This window comes from Amblyomma americanum, chromosome 9, assembly GCF_052857255.1.
Source record: "Amblyomma americanum isolate KBUSLIRL-KWMA chromosome 9, ASM5285725v1, whole genome shotgun sequence".
Lineage (NCBI taxonomy): Eukaryota > Metazoa > Arthropoda > Arachnida > Ixodida > Ixodidae > Amblyomma > Amblyomma americanum.
The window spans coordinates 87,772,559-87,792,078 of NC_135505.1; the positions used below are offsets into that span (position 1 = coordinate 87,772,559).

The 19,520-nt window shown below is 44.6% G+C and overlaps 1 protein-coding gene across 7 annotated transcripts in view; it reads right to left on the reverse strand.

Annotated features, from left to right (window-relative positions):
• The window catches only part of LOC144105674 (TNF receptor-associated factor 6-like), a 55,169-nt gene extending 39,515 nt beyond the window's left edge, over positions 1-15,654 (reverse strand). For 5 of the 7 annotated variants that reach the window (XM_077638780.1, XM_077638775.1, XM_077638777.1 and 2 more), the window contains exons 1-4: positions 15,497-15,654; positions 12,313-12,560; positions 9,007-9,117; positions 2,360-2,515 (exon numbers count right to left, since the gene is read on the reverse strand). In XM_077638780.1, the coding sequence (XP_077494906.1) occupies positions 2,360-2,515; positions 9,007-9,117; positions 12,313-12,537 (492 nt within the window). In that variant the 5' untranslated portion in view covers positions 12,538-12,560; positions 15,497-15,654. Of the gene's footprint in view, positions 1-2,359; positions 2,516-5,313; positions 5,684-9,006; positions 9,118-12,312; positions 12,561-15,496 lie in introns of those variants that run through there. The other 2 variants (XM_077638779.1, XM_077638781.1) reach the window with 2 other exon arrangements.
• Between the last annotated feature and the right edge of the window lie 3,866 nt (positions 15,655-19,520).

Genomic DNA, 19,520 nt, shown 5'->3' on the forward strand with positions numbered 1-19,520 from the left:
AATTGTCCTTCAGCTATACGATAACTTTGCTGGATGCCACAGCGGGCAGATGTGAAGTGATATCGACCATGTAGATTATTTAATACGAGCTGTCATCTCAAAGCACGCGAGTGCTTTTGCGCCTCGGCTTCATTAAAGGTTGGTCATCGCGTCTGTGATCGAAGTGCGTGATATTCAGCCCTGAAACACAGTGCTTAGCTGCTGCATCAGAGCACTGAGTGAGGCCTCGTATCACCAGAGATCAGATCTGCATAGCATATACAGGGTGTTCCACCCGAGATTTTGTAGAATTTTTTTAATAGTCTTTTTGAGTTAGAAGTGCGCTTTTTTCTGGCATAGCATTGGCAGTGGTGTAGTACATAAAAATACAGCTCAGATGTGCTAACTAGCAGGCTTCGTAACTAATACCGAATATTTAACTTTCAGCTACTACTTCTTTTAGGTTCCTTAATCATCAAGAGGTGTATAGTACACCGTTAGTAGTATCCATATCATTTTCTATAATTTCGAAAACTCGGTTACTCTCGGCGCTGTGGCCCAACAAATTTTGGCTATTTTGACTACTGACATGATCTGGAGAGGTTGCTTTGCCAGCAAGCTTCTCGAAAACGCATGTATTTTGGCTCTAGGTAGCCAAAATTTGTTGGGCCACAGCGCCGAGGGTAACCGCGTTTTCGAAATAGTAAGAAGTGTCATGCATATTACCTGCTGTGAGCTGCACGCCTCTCAGTAATTAAGAAGGTAACGTTAATAGTGAAAGAGTTTACTATTCAATATTGGTTATCCGGCTTGCTAGTAATCACTGTCTTAACTGCATTCTTATGTGCTACATCTCTGACAATGCCATGCTGAAAAAAAGCGGTCTTCTAAGAAAAAAAAGTCGATTTTTTAATATTGTGTAGTCTTAGGGTAACCGCTTTGCATAGTACCGCTTCCACATAATTTTCTTTCCCTTTCACATCGTTTACAGTTCGAAATCATAGTCTGTCTTAAGAGACAATTCAGCACTCTCGTGATGAACTCAGGATACATGTTGCTAGCAAGCAATATAGAAGAATGACCCGAATTTACGGCACTTATTTTTGAGCTGGAATCCTAAAATGCGCTGGTTAACTGAAAATTACAATCACACACGAAGCCGTGGCCAAAGAGTGGAATCATTGGTTGATAGTCTTACCGTTCTAAAAAAGAAATAGTGCTTGAAAACGATGCGTTTATTTGCCAAGAGCGTGCTCGTTATTGTGTGACGGAGTAAGTTTTTCTTCAATTTTTCAGAAAATCTACAAAAGGTGTTAGATGCCTCAGTTGAGAGACTTCTTTCAAGGCGGGCTAAGTGTGTCATAATTTTGTGCATTATGGTTACAAAACTTTTTTCGAGGGCATTTCTTTTTCAGAAAACCGCGCACGCATTCTTCTCTGGCGGAACATTGCAGAGGCGACGAGTTTAACACACTACACTGCCGCCTGCGCTGGCATGCGTCAAGTTTAGACACCTGTGGCTCTGGAACATTGTCCCTATTGTACAGATCGCGCGCTCCCTTTCAATTTTAATCGTTTTGGGCCTCTCAACGATGCTTTGTGTGGTCGTTGATTTTCCACAAACCTAAGTGAGCGGGAAGGGGTGGAAAAGTAACTTCACCACCAACCGATAACCTTATTCTGGGAAGGAATGCGAATGCTTGTGGTTCAATGAACCACGTCCATTTAAAAGGGAGGCGACTATGTAGGAACACTGTAGTTACTTCCGGTACACCTACCTTAGCGTGAATAAATTTCAGAACGACATGCCTAGATAATTTTAGACTAACCTTCATGGATCCATTCGATGCTGTTAATAGCAGAACGCACGGTTAGGCCTCGTGCTGTTCAATGCCAAGTAAAGCTCTTCATGTAATATACGTTCCTTTAAAACGTTTTCAAAATGGCAAGATCATACGGCGAGGCAAAGTAACAACAGATATAAAAACTTCAAACAGGGCACACCTGCTGGAAATTATGCAGTGATTGTGCAAATGAGACACAGAAAGAGACCAGCAGGAACAATCATTACATGCCCCGTTTCTTGCTTTTTTGCATGCAGTCTGTTTTCTCATTGACTACAACAAGGTGCAGTGCCGACAGTTCAAATGCAAAGCAAGGCAACCCATCAGAGAAAAGAATTGATTTCGGTGGTGACCGAGGCCTAAATTTTGAGTTTTTGTGAACACGGAATTATTAATATTCAGGTAACCTCTCATACGTAAAATACGGATTTCCGTAGAGGCAGGTAAAAAAAAAGAAATAATTTTTCTAATTCGAGAGAGGCTCATATGTTGCCAGAACTTTAGTTTTCTGTGAAGGCTTCGGCAAATGTGCTTACCTCCAGTCTGTGTCGAGGGACTGCTACTGCGCAGTAGCGGCACTGCAGGACATGCTGCTCACAAGACATGGTGTGCTGTACCCAACCCCGCCCTTTAACATTGCCTTTGCAGCTGGAGCACAATATATTCGTTTGCTCACATTCCAAGTAGTGTCTCTGCAAAACAGCATGAGTTCCTGGTTATCGATATTGCTGCGTAGGTGTAGCAAAACGAAATAAAATGTTACCTTTGTGTAAATGCATGGCCGATCAAACCTTCCAGCGCACTTTATGCAGTGCATAGCCACGAGATTTTTTTTTACCACATGCGACGGCTTCAACCTGAACGAAGTGCTCTAAAACAACATACGACCCAATTTCTTCCTGTCAGCATGTGAAGAGAAGAGTTTGGTTTGGTTTATATGGGTTTAACGTCCCAAAGCGACTCAGGTTATGAGGGACGCCGTAGTGAAAGGCTCCGGAAATTTCGACCACCTGGAGTTCTTAAACGTGCACTGACATCGCACAGTACACGGGCGTCTAGAATTTCGCCTCTATCGAAATTCGACCACCGCGGCCGGCATCGAACCCGCGTCCTTCGGGCCAGCAGCCAAGCGCCATAACCACTCAGCCACCGTGGCTGCTGAAGAGAAGAGACAACTTCAACCCGTTGTCCGCACTTCGAAGGCGTGTACCGGTGTTTGCGAACAATCAAGAACTACTCAGAATAGAAGACAGAATAAGAATGCTCGAAACAGCTGGAAAAAAACTGCGTGAAAAGCTGGCTATGATACAAGAATGAATGGCACACTCCTGCTACATAAAATGAATTCCTTCACAGGAAAAACTCGTGTAGACATTAAGAATTAAAAATTCAAACGAAAAGTAGCAACCAAATAGCAACACAAATCTTCGAGCGTTTTCTGTTAGGATTGCAGTGTGGTGAAAAAAAGTCCCGAAGGTATTGCAGCTGTTAGGAACAAAATGACATAGCTACTGATCATCATCATCATCATCATCATCATCATTTATTTATTTACCCTTAAAGGCCCTTGGTTTAGGGCATTACATAAGGGGGTATTATCTACCCACCTAAATTTGCGCACACATTCACTTGCCTCACAAGACGCACTGAAAAAAGCGAGTGACAATTCTTTTCACCTAACATCATGATGAGCCTTCAATATTAAAATTAACCACTTCTGTTTAGCACATCAGTATTGACTCCAGGCTGGACATGCATGGGTCTCCTTTCAAATGGTGTTATACTGAAGTTTAAGCGGACACTTTCAAAAATTCCTTAAACACTGACTTTCAAATACGAAAAAAAAGATATTTTAAGAAAAAATGTGTCACCCGCAAAGAACGTTTCTTACAAGAAAAATTTACCCCCATTGGGCAGCTAACTACGAAAAGTTTAATAATGCACGTTCTATTTTCCCCGTCTGGTGGTTCATGCGGATAGGAAGCTCAAAGCCGATGGCTTATCTATTTTAAATGACAATAATCATTCTCTGAAGCGTTGTAGCACGAGTAAATCAGGCGCTTTCATTCGCACAAAAGCGAAGCTTGGCGCATGAAGTTGGCAGGAAGATCATTGATAAGGGGACGTCACCTAATGATTGATTCCAATGACTGTGTGCCAGATCCGAACTTCCAGATCTATTGTACCTTGGCATGCATTTCCTTTGAGTTCACCGGTTTAATGAACAATCAGCATGCAGCTGGCGATGACTATACTTTTGTTTGCGACAAATGGCGAAAAACAATGAAAACAATGAGCATGACGAGATCCAATAGCGCGGGTTGTTCAGCGCACTCGTTCCAAAGGTGCCTCAAAATTGAAGGGTATGAAAGCAATTCCCACCGTTCTATTGGACTTGTGCTGGTGTGCGCTGAAAGCTTCATCCTCGACATTTTGATGGCGCTAACTTTGTGCCTTCTAGAATGAAAAGACCGCTGGACTGCTGCCGTGACGTCGCAAAACTCGCTCGGTTGGCCACACAAAGGCATGTATTTAGAACACAAATCTAAAAGAATCGACAGGCGCCAAGATATTGCTTTCTTATCTTCGGTGCTGACGCTTCTTTGGGCTTATTTTCTAAATTCGTGCCGCAGTATGGTCAACCGGACAAGTTGCGTGACGTCACGGATGGAGTGCAGAGCCCTTTTCTTTCTAGGAGCCACTGACTAGCTGTTCACGTTGGTCGTGACAGCAACAAGTCAAGCTCTCTCCACTAATCTCTCACTGTCATTATCTTATCCGTTCCTTCTCGCTCTCTTAAGGTTTCATCATCACCCAACGCTTCTCAGCCTAGGAAGCGGCGCTTAATGGCCGGACTCTAAAATTTGGGAGTTGTAGGAGGAAGTCTTCTGGAAAGGGCACGGCGCAGCACTTGCACTTATGCTTTTTACTTTAGAAAAACACATGCATTGCATACACGTTAACTCGGTGGGAACCATTGCGGAGCATCTGCACTACTTATGCTGTCCTTGTCGCTTTCTTTAGGGCAGGCGCCGGTGTTTTCAAAGTACTGAAGACTTTTTCTTAGTATACGATTTATGCTATACCAGCGAATGCCGCCACTACATTTTAAAAATTGACTTTCTTTGTTAAAAATGTTGCTCTGGTGAAGCAGTAGCAGTGTTTTTATTTTATTTATTTATAGAATACAGATGGCTTTTTTTAAAATCCAAGATGGGGCGGCACAAATATATGCCGTTTGTACCCTCATAATGACCGCATTCATGTAATATCCGCACCCCTAAATTTGTAAATAAAGTCCGAAAAATATAAATTTAAAAATTACCACTGTATTAGTGACACCTACGATTTTAGGTAGTTTGGCGTCAGTGTCTACTGTCGGGCGGAAGTGTTTCAAATTTTTTTTTTAATACTGCCGGTATGCGGCGGGCAAAATTTAAGCGCGGCGCAATCCTTGACATCACTAATAGCCAAATATAGCCAGTTCCACCTGTTCGCGCTTCTCGGTGCATCTCGTTCGCCAATTACGTGCAATATCGGAATCACAGCGTATCAATCCTCTCTTTTTGCTGCCTTGTGTTTGCTTCTTCACCACCATCATCGCCTAAAGATGAGAAAATACGTGAGCGATACTGCACACTTTAAGCTGAAAATGGGGGAACTTCGCGAAAGAAGGCGGAAAAAGAGCGGTGGACGAAAGTTCGGGATTGTGTGCACGACCAGAAAACGCCGACTGGTCGGCTGAAGAGAGCATCCCTGGAGGATGTGTACCGCTAGATCCTCGAACCACTAATTCCTTCCAGACTGCAGAGAAAAACTTTAAAGCCATGCGAATCTGCAGCAAGCTGGCTGACATAAAATATTACCTGATGAAGGACAGGGACCCGTTCGAAGTTCCCACGAGTTCTGAGGAGGACAACGAAGGTTAACGTTCTTGCAAGCTAGTGAAGCGACGAACGTTCTTTTCCTCTTCTGCCAACGCGTTCGAGTGCTTTACTTTATTAAGGGCAAGTACCATCAAAAATATTTTTGTTGTGTTTTCCTCCGTGTAAAGGCCGCATCCAAGATCTTGACCACGAATCTTGGAACGAAAAATTGCGGCCATTAGACGCGTGTATACGGTAATAGTCAAAATAAATTACTTGAACACACGCTCGCGTCGGTAAAACGAGCCCATCAAATAATGTTGAGCAATGTACCGAGCAAAGTATCTAAAATATATCCTGAGGTGTCCTACCAGTGTAAGCGGCCGATGTCGCTCTCGCAAGTTCGGAATTTTACTCGGTAATCGTTTTTGAAAAAAGAGGAAAACTGAAACCGTTAGTTTCAACGAAGATGGTGTTAAGCTAATATTGTGATGATCATGAGTTCTACACGTTTTAAGAAATTGCGCGTATACAGTGGCGGTAAAAAAGACTAATGAATTAGTTTGTGGAGGAAGGACAAGCGGGTACTCCTATGTGTTACGTGAACAGGTCTGATATGGTTTGCTTTCATTATTAAAGCTGATGAATCAGTTCTTTTCTACTTATTATATATGAAGAGTACTATGCGTCTCTGTAATTTTATACTTCTGTAAGATCTTTTTAATTAAGGGTGTTAGCACTTACTCATCACGTTTCGAGATTTCGTGGAGTCTCCTACAACCCTTGATCACAGCGCCATCTGTGGCAGCAACTACTCACCGCGTTTAGAGATTTCGTGAGGTCACCTACCACCCCGAGATCAAAGCGGGATCTGTGGCTGCAACTAGGAAACAGGGCATCTCGCATTGAGACTTGTAGTGCTACCTACAATAGCATTGTAGAAAAAACCACCTGCCGCGCGCCAATGAGGACGTCATGATCCAAAATGGTGTATAGAGGTGGAACTATCTGAGTATGACGTCAGGGGACATAATGGCGGCATAGTTTCTGTGTCTCGAATCCAAGAAGATGGCCATTAAAATTGGTGGTGACCTCTAACTCATTTCCACCCTCAGCAAAAAATATCCTAAAACTGGCAGGCAAACAGTCTCGTTACGGGACCGCTATACGTGTACGCATTCGTTCCGCTATATATACTCCGACAACAACGGGCACCCATCGGGGGACAGTTGTAACCGAATTTGGTAGGCAAATAAACACCTATGGGTAGTGTTATAGAAAAGAAACCACAAATAAATATTAGGCAAACATTGCATACATGCAATTAATAATTGAAGCGCTACCATATCGCACCGAAAGCCGAATTCTTGGCCCACCTTGAGCACCCCCTCGAAGCAAATTCCATTTCGGACGTATCTTGAGGGGGTGCAACTCGACAATGGGCAGACGTGCATCGTAATTTCTCTTAGAGATGGCGCTAGGCGGCGATCGTTCCGCTAGGCGGCGTGCGCGCACGCGTAGCAGCGCATGGTGGCAATCCACCCCGTTTCAAAGGGTATTACATTCCTTTTCTCGAGACGAGCGGCGCGTTTTTCTTCTTCTTCTTCACCCCAGGTATATGGCACATTCTTCGCTTTCTTCGTTAAGTAAACCAAACAGCTAACGCTCGTTACTTCAACGTCTTCCAGTCGGTGGCAGCCTTTTTTTATGAGGGTCGCCAATAATTGCGCGATATTCGAGTTTAGGTCTCGTTTGGGTGTTATAGGCAAATAATTCGTAGCTGCTTGGTCAACCTCTAAGTTTACGGCTAAGAAAGCCAAGCTTGCGCAGTTCTGATGACACAATATGTTCTGTGTGGCAGTTTAATTCTTGTTGTGAGTTTAACGTAACACTGAGCTATCTACTTTCGCGGCCATCAAAACACATGTCGACTAGTACGTTGGGTAACTATAAGTTCCCATTGTCAAGCTTGTAAGTTTTACATAAACGCTCATCGTAGCAATGAAATTTTGGTACAGTTCATTAGTAATAACTTTAGCGGTGTTTAGAATTTTAAGTATGGGGTTACCCCTTGCGCTGCGGACAGCAACGCCCAGCTGTGCACGTAATTTAATGGTGCACGTCTCACGTGACCTTCTGTGCCCCATACCGTTGGAGCAATGAGGCGCGATGAGCATTTAGGCACAGGTGGGACACAGACAGTCACATAACGCAAGTGCCAAAGAGTGACGTAATTTTACAGGCATCTTCTTGTAAGCACCGCGACCACAAGACTTTTGATTTGCGCAAGAAGCTCTGCCCTTTGCTGCCAGCAGCATTGCAGAACATTCGTTGCAGGGATCTTTTCAGTAGCGTGAGGTGTACAGGGCAGTGGTCCAAGTACAGCTTGCAGGTTTCATACGCGATTTGGCATAGATAAACGAAAAGTATATGCTCTTTCAAGTACAAGTTTCAAATCTCGAAAATACGTGATTTCGCACACAAAAACCAATTCCAAAAACCCCTGAGCATTTGCTGCGCTTTCAACATCTAGCTGTGCTTTAAAAGCACCTGAGCACGCTCGAGCTGGGGCATGCTCAGAATAGGGCGGCACATGCCTAAATGCACAGCTAATAAAACGTTACCTGCCAATGCAGAAATTAGAAGCAACAGTCAGACCTGTCGGTATAGCAGAGTTCTAAGCGAAGAGCGTAAATTTACGCGGACTACAACCAGGCGATCATTGCACGGCCAGTCCTGCATTCCCCTCTTCCTTGGCTCACGTCTGTCTTTCGCGCTCATCGCTTGCGTTCAAGAAATCGCTGCTCCTTTCTTTGGCACCTTCCTTCGCAATAAAAAAAAAACTTTTTTTTGGTCTGAAAGTGCGCTGTGCCAAAGGAACAAAAAATCGTGTTCATTGACTGCCGAATTTTATTTTTTAGCATATAAACAAATTTCAAGTGTTGCACTCGTGTTTTGTGCATCTTTTCATCTTTTTGTACATCTGCTCATAACGCTTTTTAGATTTGTTGACAAGCAAGTTTGTGGGTTTTACCTCAGCAACTCTGGAACAGTGGACACAGAAGGATATTGTCCCTATCGATCACGCAATGTTCGTCACAAATGGTATAGCAACTCGCCCAAGGATCTGTTCCACCGGGAGCAGAATTGTACATGTTTATTCATATTCGGGGGCTACACTAATGTTTAGTAAGCTGCCACAATATCTCTCTTAATGATAAGTACGTTTTCGGCGAGATCCGCTACTTAAGTGCACGTGTTTCGTTGAATGTAAACTGCAAAACATCGCTTGGCTCCAAGAAGAGAACATCACCTACCTCCAAGTCCTTCAGGCAACAGTACTTAGAGCACGCATCGTCGTCGCCATTGTTTGGGCAGAAAACTAGGCTTACCTTCACGAAAGTAATTACCTCAACAGAAGGCACCATCTGCGAAATAGACAAGATTGCGAATGGTAAAAATCTAAACACCTCACATTCTAAGATCCACTTACCCCACAACACCAAGCAAAAATCTTTTTGCCGCTCACTGCAAATCTTTCAACCACTGCCTAAACCAATTCCAGTGATTCTGCAATTGAGTTTTCACGAAATAGTGTTCATTTGCTCAGAAAACGCTAACCATTCTTTGTTTCACGATTAATTTTTACAGACCTGCATCGCCCTGGAGGGCAATAAAACCGCGAGGATACTAAGCTGTTAACAAATATGTAACACAGATTTCCGCAGGTGATTTTTCGGTAAAAGGCATCAATAAATTGAATTCGAACAATGTGATGCAGCAGGCAGCCTCACTCTGGGTCGCACCCCTTCTGTTCTCGCAGCTTTCTTGCGAAAACACAACGGGCTGCGATAGCCGTTTTTCTTGGGCGGGGGGGGGGGTGGGGGGGGGGGGGCTTGCATGGCTTATTACAAGTTCATTTTAATTTAGACTTTTCATCTAATATTCAAATTTGGCAGACAATGAAGTTAACAAGCGGCAATTTGTCCTCCTGTAGCTTTAGAGCCAAGAGGTTCGCTACATGGTACTACCGGCGCGAGGTATCTGTGTCTTTATATCTATAACAGCGTTCTTAATTTGTCCCTCTTAGCTCATAGACATATCACTCTTGGCTCCCAGCCATAGTTATCTGGCCGCGCCCATATTGTGCACAGAGTATCATAACAACGCGTGATTATATTTGGGATGTATGGCGCTGTGTTCGCGATGACGCGTTGTGAGAATTTACTACTATGTGACAGAACCAAGCAGCGGAAACTTTAAGTACTGGTTTCAGTACGTGACGTTGCGGAAAGTTACTACTACGTAATTTATTCGCCTAGTAATAGCACTACTTTATGCGATCCCCGTGGACCCATCGCGATAGTGCTAGTAGCACGGACAGTCGCCACTCCGCGACGTGAACCGGAGCGCTACAAGATATATAAGTAGTAAAAAAAGGACTACACGTCTTAACATATTCAAACCAATGTCAGAAAGTTTATTTCTTACCTTACCGTGTGAAAACAATGTCAGTAAGTTTAATTCTTACTTTACCGTGAGAAAACAGGCCATTGCAGAGTGACTCGGGCAAAAAATCTGTTTCCCCCTAAACTCAAACTTTGTGGCTTATTGCCCTGTGTCTTAGCTAAACTGGTATCTTTTTAGTGACCGAAAAAAATCTGAATTAAGATTCGTAAGAAGAAAAAAATCTTTTATTCGCTAACTTCTTGAAATTCTCACTTAGCTTGGGAAAAAATAAATACATTCAGTAAGGAATTAGGAGAATAAAAAAATGGGAACATTAATATCTTGATATGTAAACAATGAGTATACACAGACACAAAGCACTTGATCGTGAACTTTCTCATCGGCAAAACACTAAATTACTGCTCGCGCAAATCGCTTTGGTCTACTTCAGAGGGCAGTGCAAAGGCCTATTGCAGGGATTCTTGATAAAAACTTAATCCGCCACACTACTGGTGGTGATTATAAACATGCTTGTTACCATCAGTGAGGCTAGAAAAGCGGAAAACCTTCTCGGCAACTGCGAAACCTAGCTACAGACTAGCACCTATTAATATTGTCTGTGCTGGATGAAGCAGTTATCTGTGTCCGAAATACAATCAGACGGATGGACGTAATCATTTCACAAAAAGGCATCGCTTGCATCTACTAAATCAAGTGTCCATGCAGCATAATCGCGAGAATATCTCTGCTCTCCGTTACAGGGTTGTTGCAAGTAGCGGGCACAACCGTGGACGTCCTTCTCGTCATGCTTGGTGGTCATTCACAGGCTTGGCGGGAAGCTGCAAAAAACTCTCTCAAATTGCTGAAAAAAAAAAATTCTGAACATAAACTACAGTTCATTCGCAACGTACTAGATGGCGTTACTTGTATAAGAGCGGGCCGTATAGCACCGAAAAAGCTATTATACATCTTTCAAATCGAACGGATTGAACAGGCGTGGTGAAGGAAGTGATAAGGAGCGAGAATAACAACAAAACTGATCAAGTTCTTTTATGCCCTTTTTACAAAAATGCATAGACTTTTCCATGTAACAGAAATTAATATAGGTCTTGTCATAACATACGGGTGCACACCAGCTTTAGTGTATGCAGATTTAACAATATGTCATGTGGAATTTTAGCGTCAAAAGAGTTATCCGAAAGGTTAGAATTAAACACCCTGCCTTGCACTGCGCTCTGTTGCCCACCCAAAAAATGGCGAACGATTAAGCGTGATTAGGCCAAAAGCGAATTAGGTGTGCTAGCACTTCGGTTTACTCTTCGGCATCGGTGTTCGGATTAACTGTGCCCCGATGGAATTTGATGAAGAATACATCCGAAGCACAGCGCAATAGACTGGGAATTACACACGCGGGTTGATAGGCTGCGGCGTAGTGGTGTAAAGCAGTGGCCAGCTAAGCTAATCTGTTCGCGCTGCCGCTGGTTTGAAGCCCACTAGCGGCCATAAATTTGTATTGAATTATTTTAGCTCAAATTTAGCAAGACTAGGCCGAAATTTGCGAGTGACGGTGTTAGTTCTACCGCACTAAAACGGCAGCGCCATGGCTGAATACGGCAGTGCCCATCCACCCATCAGAAGCAGACAGGGCAGCGGCTGTGTGCTATAGCGGCTGCCTGAAAATAGGAAGTGAACTGGTTCTCTCCTCAACGCGTTGTCTTACATTATTCTTTCCATTTTTGATTGAAATGCGCTAGTAGTTTGGCGCTGAGGCAAAATTAAAACGCAACACATCTACACAGGCTTCTCAAGAATATTATGACCCTTTAGGACATTCCTATTTGCACAACATATGAGATAGATAGCCGTGATTTTAGAGGCCTCATAAAATGCATTCAGCTGCTACTGCTGTGTTCCAGAAGGAGTGTAAGTGTGTTAGAACGTCCGAGTACTGGGAATAAAAAAATATTTCTTAGTTTTCTGAGGTTCTTGTAAAACTTCTGAACCACCAAAAACTGCTTTCATCGTTCGAAACCTGTCAAATCGGGTATGCAAGTGTGAAAAATATTCTACAAAATTAATTTGTCTGCCATCTTTTCAAGAAAAGAGGTCCAGTGTTCTTCACTATCACAACTTTTTGTTCATGCAAAGCTCTAGAAACAAGGAAACAACGATACCTCATCGACAGAGACTTCCTTGTTTTCATGCCTGCAGTGTATTTTCTTCACGCCACTTGATTCGAAGATGCATACGCTGCAAAAAACATGTGAAAGAGGATCCTCGAACATATCCTTTGATAGCATGCCGCATTTCGAGCAGAGCATTCTGAGGGGAAGCTTGTCGATGAAATTGAGCGTGACTGGTCCTCCCGATAGGTCTCTGTATATCACCACTCTCTTCATTCTGAGGATTCAAAATATCCGCCCTGCAAAAAGAAAAAGAACCAAATAATGAGAAACCTGAACGGATTCTCTGTTACTGAGGGCTTGTTCCTAACCTTACAAGCTGGCGTACATGTAAAGCATTAATTTATGTGTCAGTTTTTCGTTGCGAGTGGTATGAAGTTTAAAAACATTGACCATCAAGTGTGAAAGTGAAGTATTGTTGCTTTACTGTCGTAGTCCCGGAAACACTAGTGCTAGTCATGAGAGGTTTACAAATTTACTTTAAGAATACTTATATCAGGAACACTAGTAAAGGAAGGCAGGAGGGAAAGGAAGGCAGTTTGCATTAGTTCGCCATGTGGTGCTAAAGAAACTACCCACTACTGACAGTAGAGCAAGAAAAATTCACTTCATAAAGCCTCTTCCACTAACAGCGTAGAAACAAGGGTCCTTTGAGCGTTATTATGAAATAATCATTTAATTATCACTTTTACCTTATTACAGCATAAACTATTTCCTGCCAGCATCTTTAACCTTACGCTGCAGACTGTGCTCGGGGTTGTTTATTGTGATAGCGGCCCTAAGCTTTTCCGCGGGTTGTGGACGCAAATTCGCAACATCGCAATTTATCGCAAGTTCTAACGTACACAGTGCAGAAGGAAGAAATTAGGTAACAAAGCAAATGTATAAAAACTGGTACTGCAAGCCAGATCTTTTTGGAACCAGTTGCAATAAAACTCATAAAAAAATAAAAATGGCAAAGGGATCACTAATAATGAAAACTCAGTAATGCATGCATGTAACAACCGCCTGTGATTGCTGTATAGGGTTTTCAGATGAAGCGAAACGAAAATTACAATCAGAAATATAAAAATAAGCTTCTAAAAATTCTTCCTCAATGCTTGTAGCAGAAAGTTAGCAACGTGTGACAGTTTCTCCTCGAAAGATGTGCTAATGACAGAATGACAGCCTTTTTTTTTCTTACTGCCCTCTGTTTTTGCAAGGAAACCTGGAATAAACCGAAATTGAAAATGAATTGAATGCCAATCGAGCACTAGTGCGGGAAAGTAGGATGGCGACTTTGGTGGCTCACTGGTTAGGGCGCTCGACTACTGATCCGGAGTTCCCGGGTTCGAACCCGACCGCGGCGGCTGCGTTTTTATGGAGGAAAAACGCTAAGGCGCCCGTTCGCTCTGCGATGTCAGTGCACGTTAAAGATCACCAGGTGGTCGAAATTATTCCGGAGCCCTCCACTACGGCACCTCCTTCTTCCCTTCCTCTTTCACTCCCTCCCTTGTCCCTTCCCTTACGGCGCGGTTCAGGTGTCCAACGATATATGAGACAGATACTGCGCCATTTCCTTTCCAAAAAAAAGCAATTATTATTATTATTATTATTATTATTATTATTATTATTATTAATATTATTATTATTATTATTTTGGTGGACGATCTTGTGAGATTAAACTTACAGCGCTCCAGCTAGGACACTGCCACAAGCGATGCTCCCATTATGCGACTTGAGGGGGATACGAGACGCTCGTAATTCAAACGTGAACCGGCAGCGAGGCTGCCAGGCCGTTCCCATTTCGGGTAGCAAAACGGAGCTCTGTAAGCAATAGCTTCTCGCAAGCGCGCTGCTGTGGATTGCTTGTTCGCTGGCGAAGACCGACTTTGCACACAAGTTGCTGTGTAGACTGCTCCTCCTCCTTATTTTAATACAGTTTCACCGTAGCTGGCAGTTTGTGAAACACAACGAACAAGTTGATACGACAGTATATTGATTCGAAGGTGTAATGATCTCATTATATTTATATCACCGGAAATTCTGGCTCATTAAAACAGCACCAAGGCGCTGCATCACTCGTTAGATGAGGCCGTGCTTAGACGGCCACTTTTTAATGCATTGGCTTCAAAGATAGCGGTCTGTCACATCCCCGCTCCTAATCGCCAAGTGGGAGCTGCCGTGCATTCCTCCCCGTCGGCGTTTTGGCGATACCGCAGTGCGGCGTATTGTAATTTTCTCGCTCCTGTCGCTTGCTCTAATCTTTATTTTGTAATCACTGCAGGAAGATGTGACAAACAGCGCATTATTAGGTCTTCGTTCGGGTGATAAATTTTGCACACAATGCTCAGCAGTGAGAACCGTCAGTGAAAAAAATATTAACCCTAGTGACATCGAGAGTTCCTGCGCTTTGAACGCTGTCCCGAAATAGGATCACGCGCCAGAAGGTGGTGCGGTGAAGCATTTTTAAGACCAGCAAGACCCCTCAAGTTCTGTCTTCCTTGGCGCAGTAGCAAACTAACTGAACTGAATAACGTTAGTACGTTGCTTTTACTTCCTTTTGGACTATGGTAACGCATGTACCGCAATACATACACCGTACATGTTATAGGCACATCGGAGTACCTGGTGCACCCTCAGAACTCCACTAGGGGCTCGCACAGCACTGAATGTCTCTTCAAATGCCACGCAACTAGCTTTTGCTGGCTGCCCGTTGCATTCAAGATCGAGCCAGCGCAGGAGTTCTGAATTAGGAGGACCACACTTGAAGTCAAAAATATAACGAAGTTTTTTCTCTCACTCTCTCTCTCTCTCATGTGCCATGCGACGTGGTCTGATTTGTGCACTTTTGAATAGCAACCTCTAAATCATTGTAAGTGGTCTAGGGACATAATTCCTAAGTTCCAAATGCTGTGTGGATGCGGACACCTGCCAACCTAGTATTGACTTAGCTATGACCCATATGGCATCGCAGATAAGTCTTCTAGAAGTGCACGTTATGTGCTCCCAAAAAGCAGGCAAGTCCACAATTTCTCTCGCATATTTCCCAAGGTTCCTTTGTTTTTCAACCCAGAAATTTGCCGTCGCTCATTTCCTACAATTTACCACTGGTCAAATATCACGCATGCTATTTTGTACACTGCCGCGCTCAGCAGGATATAAAGCACTGGAGAAGAGAAAATATATCACTAACCTTTTGCATATCCTTGGCAAAGATTTCTTTTTTAAGCACAGATTCCCGTAGATCGTGCTGTGACGTTCAAAAGTGGAGACATGCTCCAGCTCTTATTGTGTTCCTACCGAAACCACGAACCGCAGCACTAGCACTACCGCTCCAAGCAAACACGCCACCGCCGATATGCGAGGCTTGAAATCAGCGCTGCGATAGTAGCCATAGCAACGGCGCGTACACTTGCGGCGCCGAAGCAGTACAGGCGGCCGCCTGCTCTGTAAGCAGTACGGCTGGTGTGATGATTGCTGCGATTGCGCTAGAAATGTTTTGGCTGTGTTCCACGATGATGGCTTTGTTTATTCGGTTTGTGGGCTTTAAAGGTGTGGACACACCTGCGGAAAACCGCTAAGAAACCCTTGCTACAAAACCTGCCCCGGCGGCAGGTTGATCTCCCGTACAACAAATAGGTGGAGGAGCCATTTAAGGCGGCTTGCCGAGTGCCGCGAAGCAATGAGATCGAGAAGCGGGGAGGCCGATAATAGCGCCAGATTTAGTCACGTCGGAAACGTCAGTGCCGCCACCTTTTGGCTCCTACCAAAATTACATTGCAGCGGCAGCGCTTTACGTGTACTCCTCGCCGCCGGTATGGCCTCCCCTTTCGCTGCGCGAGTTGTGCCGCGAGCAGTCTTCCGCACGTTTATCCGCTACTGCGTTTTTACAATGAGGCCTCGTAGCTCCATTTGGGCTACGGAAAACTACGTTTTTGAATGGTTTATGGGGGCTTAATGTCACAAAGCGACTTAGGCTAAGAAGGACGCCGTAATGAAGGGCTTCGGAAATTTCGATCACCTAGGTTCTTTAGCGTGCGCTGACATCTCACATTACACGGGCCTGTAGAATTTCGCGTCCATCGAAATTCGACCGCCGCGGCCGGCATCGAACCTGAGTCTTTCGGGTCAGCAGCCGAGCGCCATAATCACTGAGCCACCGCGGCGCCTTCCGTTTTGGAGGTGTCGCGATTGATTCTGAACACCTGGAGTTCTGTACTGCACACTGACGTCACAAGGTGCAAGAGCGTTTTTGTAGTTCGGCTGCATCGAACTGCAGCCGCAAAGACTGGCATTCTATACCGTGAATGCTAAACTCGCTTACCCACCGCTCCGGGTGCGTTATATAATTCGGCATCATGAAGCCGATCCAGTCAGCTTGCTGCCATCTTTCGATGGAGCCAAGTTGCAACGCTCTGCTATGGCCGCCTAAGAATCCACCAGTGTTGCCCCTTTTGAACGCTCGGAAACATTGAGGGCAATATGTAGCTGTGAGGGCATTTATGATCAGTGCTCTAGGTCGTCAATATTGTGCCTACGCTCTAGGCACAACCAGGAAAGCATATCTGAAGAGGCTACTAGACTTTCGATAAGCTTTTGGCGCACCCCAACTTGTTTATTCGAATGCTTCTCGAGGCAGCAGATTGTCACACTCTGAAGCTAAAGTTCTCGGGTGTCTGAATAATTCGTCTTTTTTGTGATCAAAATGATATTAAACAGTGGCGGTAAACATCCCGTTTTGTTGCCATCTCGTCACTGGCGTGTCCAGAAAACCACGTGGCCAATCAACCACATGAGACACGTGATCTTGTGACGCCATGACACCCTGCCCGTCGTGATTCGTGGCAGTTTAACGACTGGGGGTGAGAGGTTGCTCGCCAAGAGCGACCGGGGTGTCACATGTCCCACTGGTGGCAGTTTGAAACAGGCTACTGCCGGTGCTCTGCCGCATAGCTTAACAGCTGCACCACTATACCAGGAGGGGTATGGCTTCCCGGAGTTTATGACTGTAAAGTAGAGAATGACCAATTTCGCATGTATGGGCATGTAGGCAAAACCTAGGTTACAGAGGAGAACTTGTTTGGGAGGGATGTGTGATGCTATCCCATTGTAGGGTCAGCGTTATGTGTTGGTGAAAGAAAGAACAGTTTCGCTGTTTGCGAAGTGATAGGCAAAGAAGACCCCAGGCCGTTAAAACGACCCATTAACGCCATGGCGTCATAGCCTTCAGGCAGAACTTAAGTGACCGCTAAACATTTCCTCGCGGTAGAGCTGTTTTTCTAACTCAATCTTACTCAACTACTGACGGAACAAGAAGGCCTCATATAGAGAAGGCAAACACCACTTCATGCATTTTTCTTCGCAAAAGATTTCGATCTGCTTTCGCTGAGGAGACTATGGGCATATCAAGGCCGGTAAAAGAAGTCATCCGCATTTATTGTTGTCTGACTGAGAAATGGTGTCATTAGTTGAGGGTAGATTAGTACGACGGAGCCAAATTAGCAATCATGAAAATCAGCGATTATTTTCCTGGTTATGTTTGTTACTAAAAATAGCTCGTCAAATACAGTCAAACGCACTACATGTAGGTATAGTTAGAGTCACTAAATAAAGACTTAGAGTACCGGCACTCTTTTCTCTTATTGTTCTGTGCCGCCGCCACGATCATTGGTCAGTTTGCATCACGTGATATTTGTTTACACTGCGACGGTTCATGGGGGCTGCCATTTTGTGGCTTATGCGTTTTCAGTCGGGCAACTGTGGTAGCCCTAATGCTGCGACGCTGCGAGTGCTGCCGGTGACCGACTCAGTGACCAGGGATTCCGCGCCTCGCAGCATTTCAGCTGCACAAGAGCATACGAGGATGGCGTTTTGCTGCGTTGTTGGCTGTTTCAACTCGCAGAATGATGGAAAACGCTTCATGCGCTTTCCATGCCGTACGGCTACGATCCCCGCCGCAGCGCAGGGTGGCTAACAGCGTTGTTTACAAAATGGCCGGGCCAAAGTTAGAGGCGAGGTCGCCGAAGCGGCAATCTGGCAACAATGATAAACAACAAAATGGCCGCCCCTGCTTACCACCGTGCTGCAGTGACGGTACTCTAAGTCTTTATTTAGTGACTCTAGGTATAGTGTATCAATAAGATATTTAGCGTATGGTTCATTTCATTACTTTAGGAAGTTTTCTGTTCTTCATGAATAAATGTGCCGAGGAACTACAAAGACAACATATAACTAACGACAACAAAACATTGAATTCGCCAGAAATTAAGATTTAAACACTTCAGGGGACATAAACGCTAGCACCGTCACTGAATGCGAAAACAATGTTTTAAAATATTGTCACGTAGTGGTGACGGCAGTCGAAGCAGCGATGAAGACGGACAAAAGGGTCTTCTAAAAGAAAACTGTTTATTGGGCTGAGTTGCACTTACAATGGACTGAATCACTCGTCGGCGGCGAAGCGACAAGTGTGCTCGGCGATCGTCTAACAGAATGCCCGCCGCTGTCGGCCGTGCTCAATATAAAGCTGATAGTGAACTTTCGAGATAAAGCGTGCAGAGTTACTAGAACATTCCGGAAGAACGTAGTATCAGCTCTGCCTGGCTGCGATCAATCCAGGTAAATCTAGTCGCGTCTTGCGTCGCAAAGAAAGCGATAAGGTGGTGTGGCGGCAGATTTTAAAAACGAACAAACAGTGCAAATATTCGCGGCATTACTCCCCTCTCAAAGAAGCATCGACCCGATGCATTAAAACAAATAATGCGACTAGTAAGAGAAAAAAAACGGATCTTGCGAAAATAGAGCATGGAAATGCCGCGGCCTTTAGCGTTCATAATACGGCTTCAGACGGACTACATGGACCACTTCTGGTCGTACACGGCGTCGCTGGGATGCAGTCATTGCGCCAGGAATGACTTCCTAATCCAGTTCACCTATCCGACGGAGAACCTTGTACGGGCCGAAAAAGCGGCGCAAAAGCTTTTCACTCAATCGACGGCGGCGAATGGGCGTCCACACCAAGACTTGGTCTCCTGCCTTGTATTCCGCGTTGCGTCTTCTTAGGTTGTAGCGTCTCGCGTCGGACCGCTGCTGATCTTTGATCCGTAATCGGGCAAGCCTTCGAGCTTCTGCGCGTTGAAGGTAGGCGGCAACGTCGACGTTCCCTTCTGTAACGTTGGGCAGCATGGCGTCTAGCGTGGTCGTGGCCTCCCTGCCAT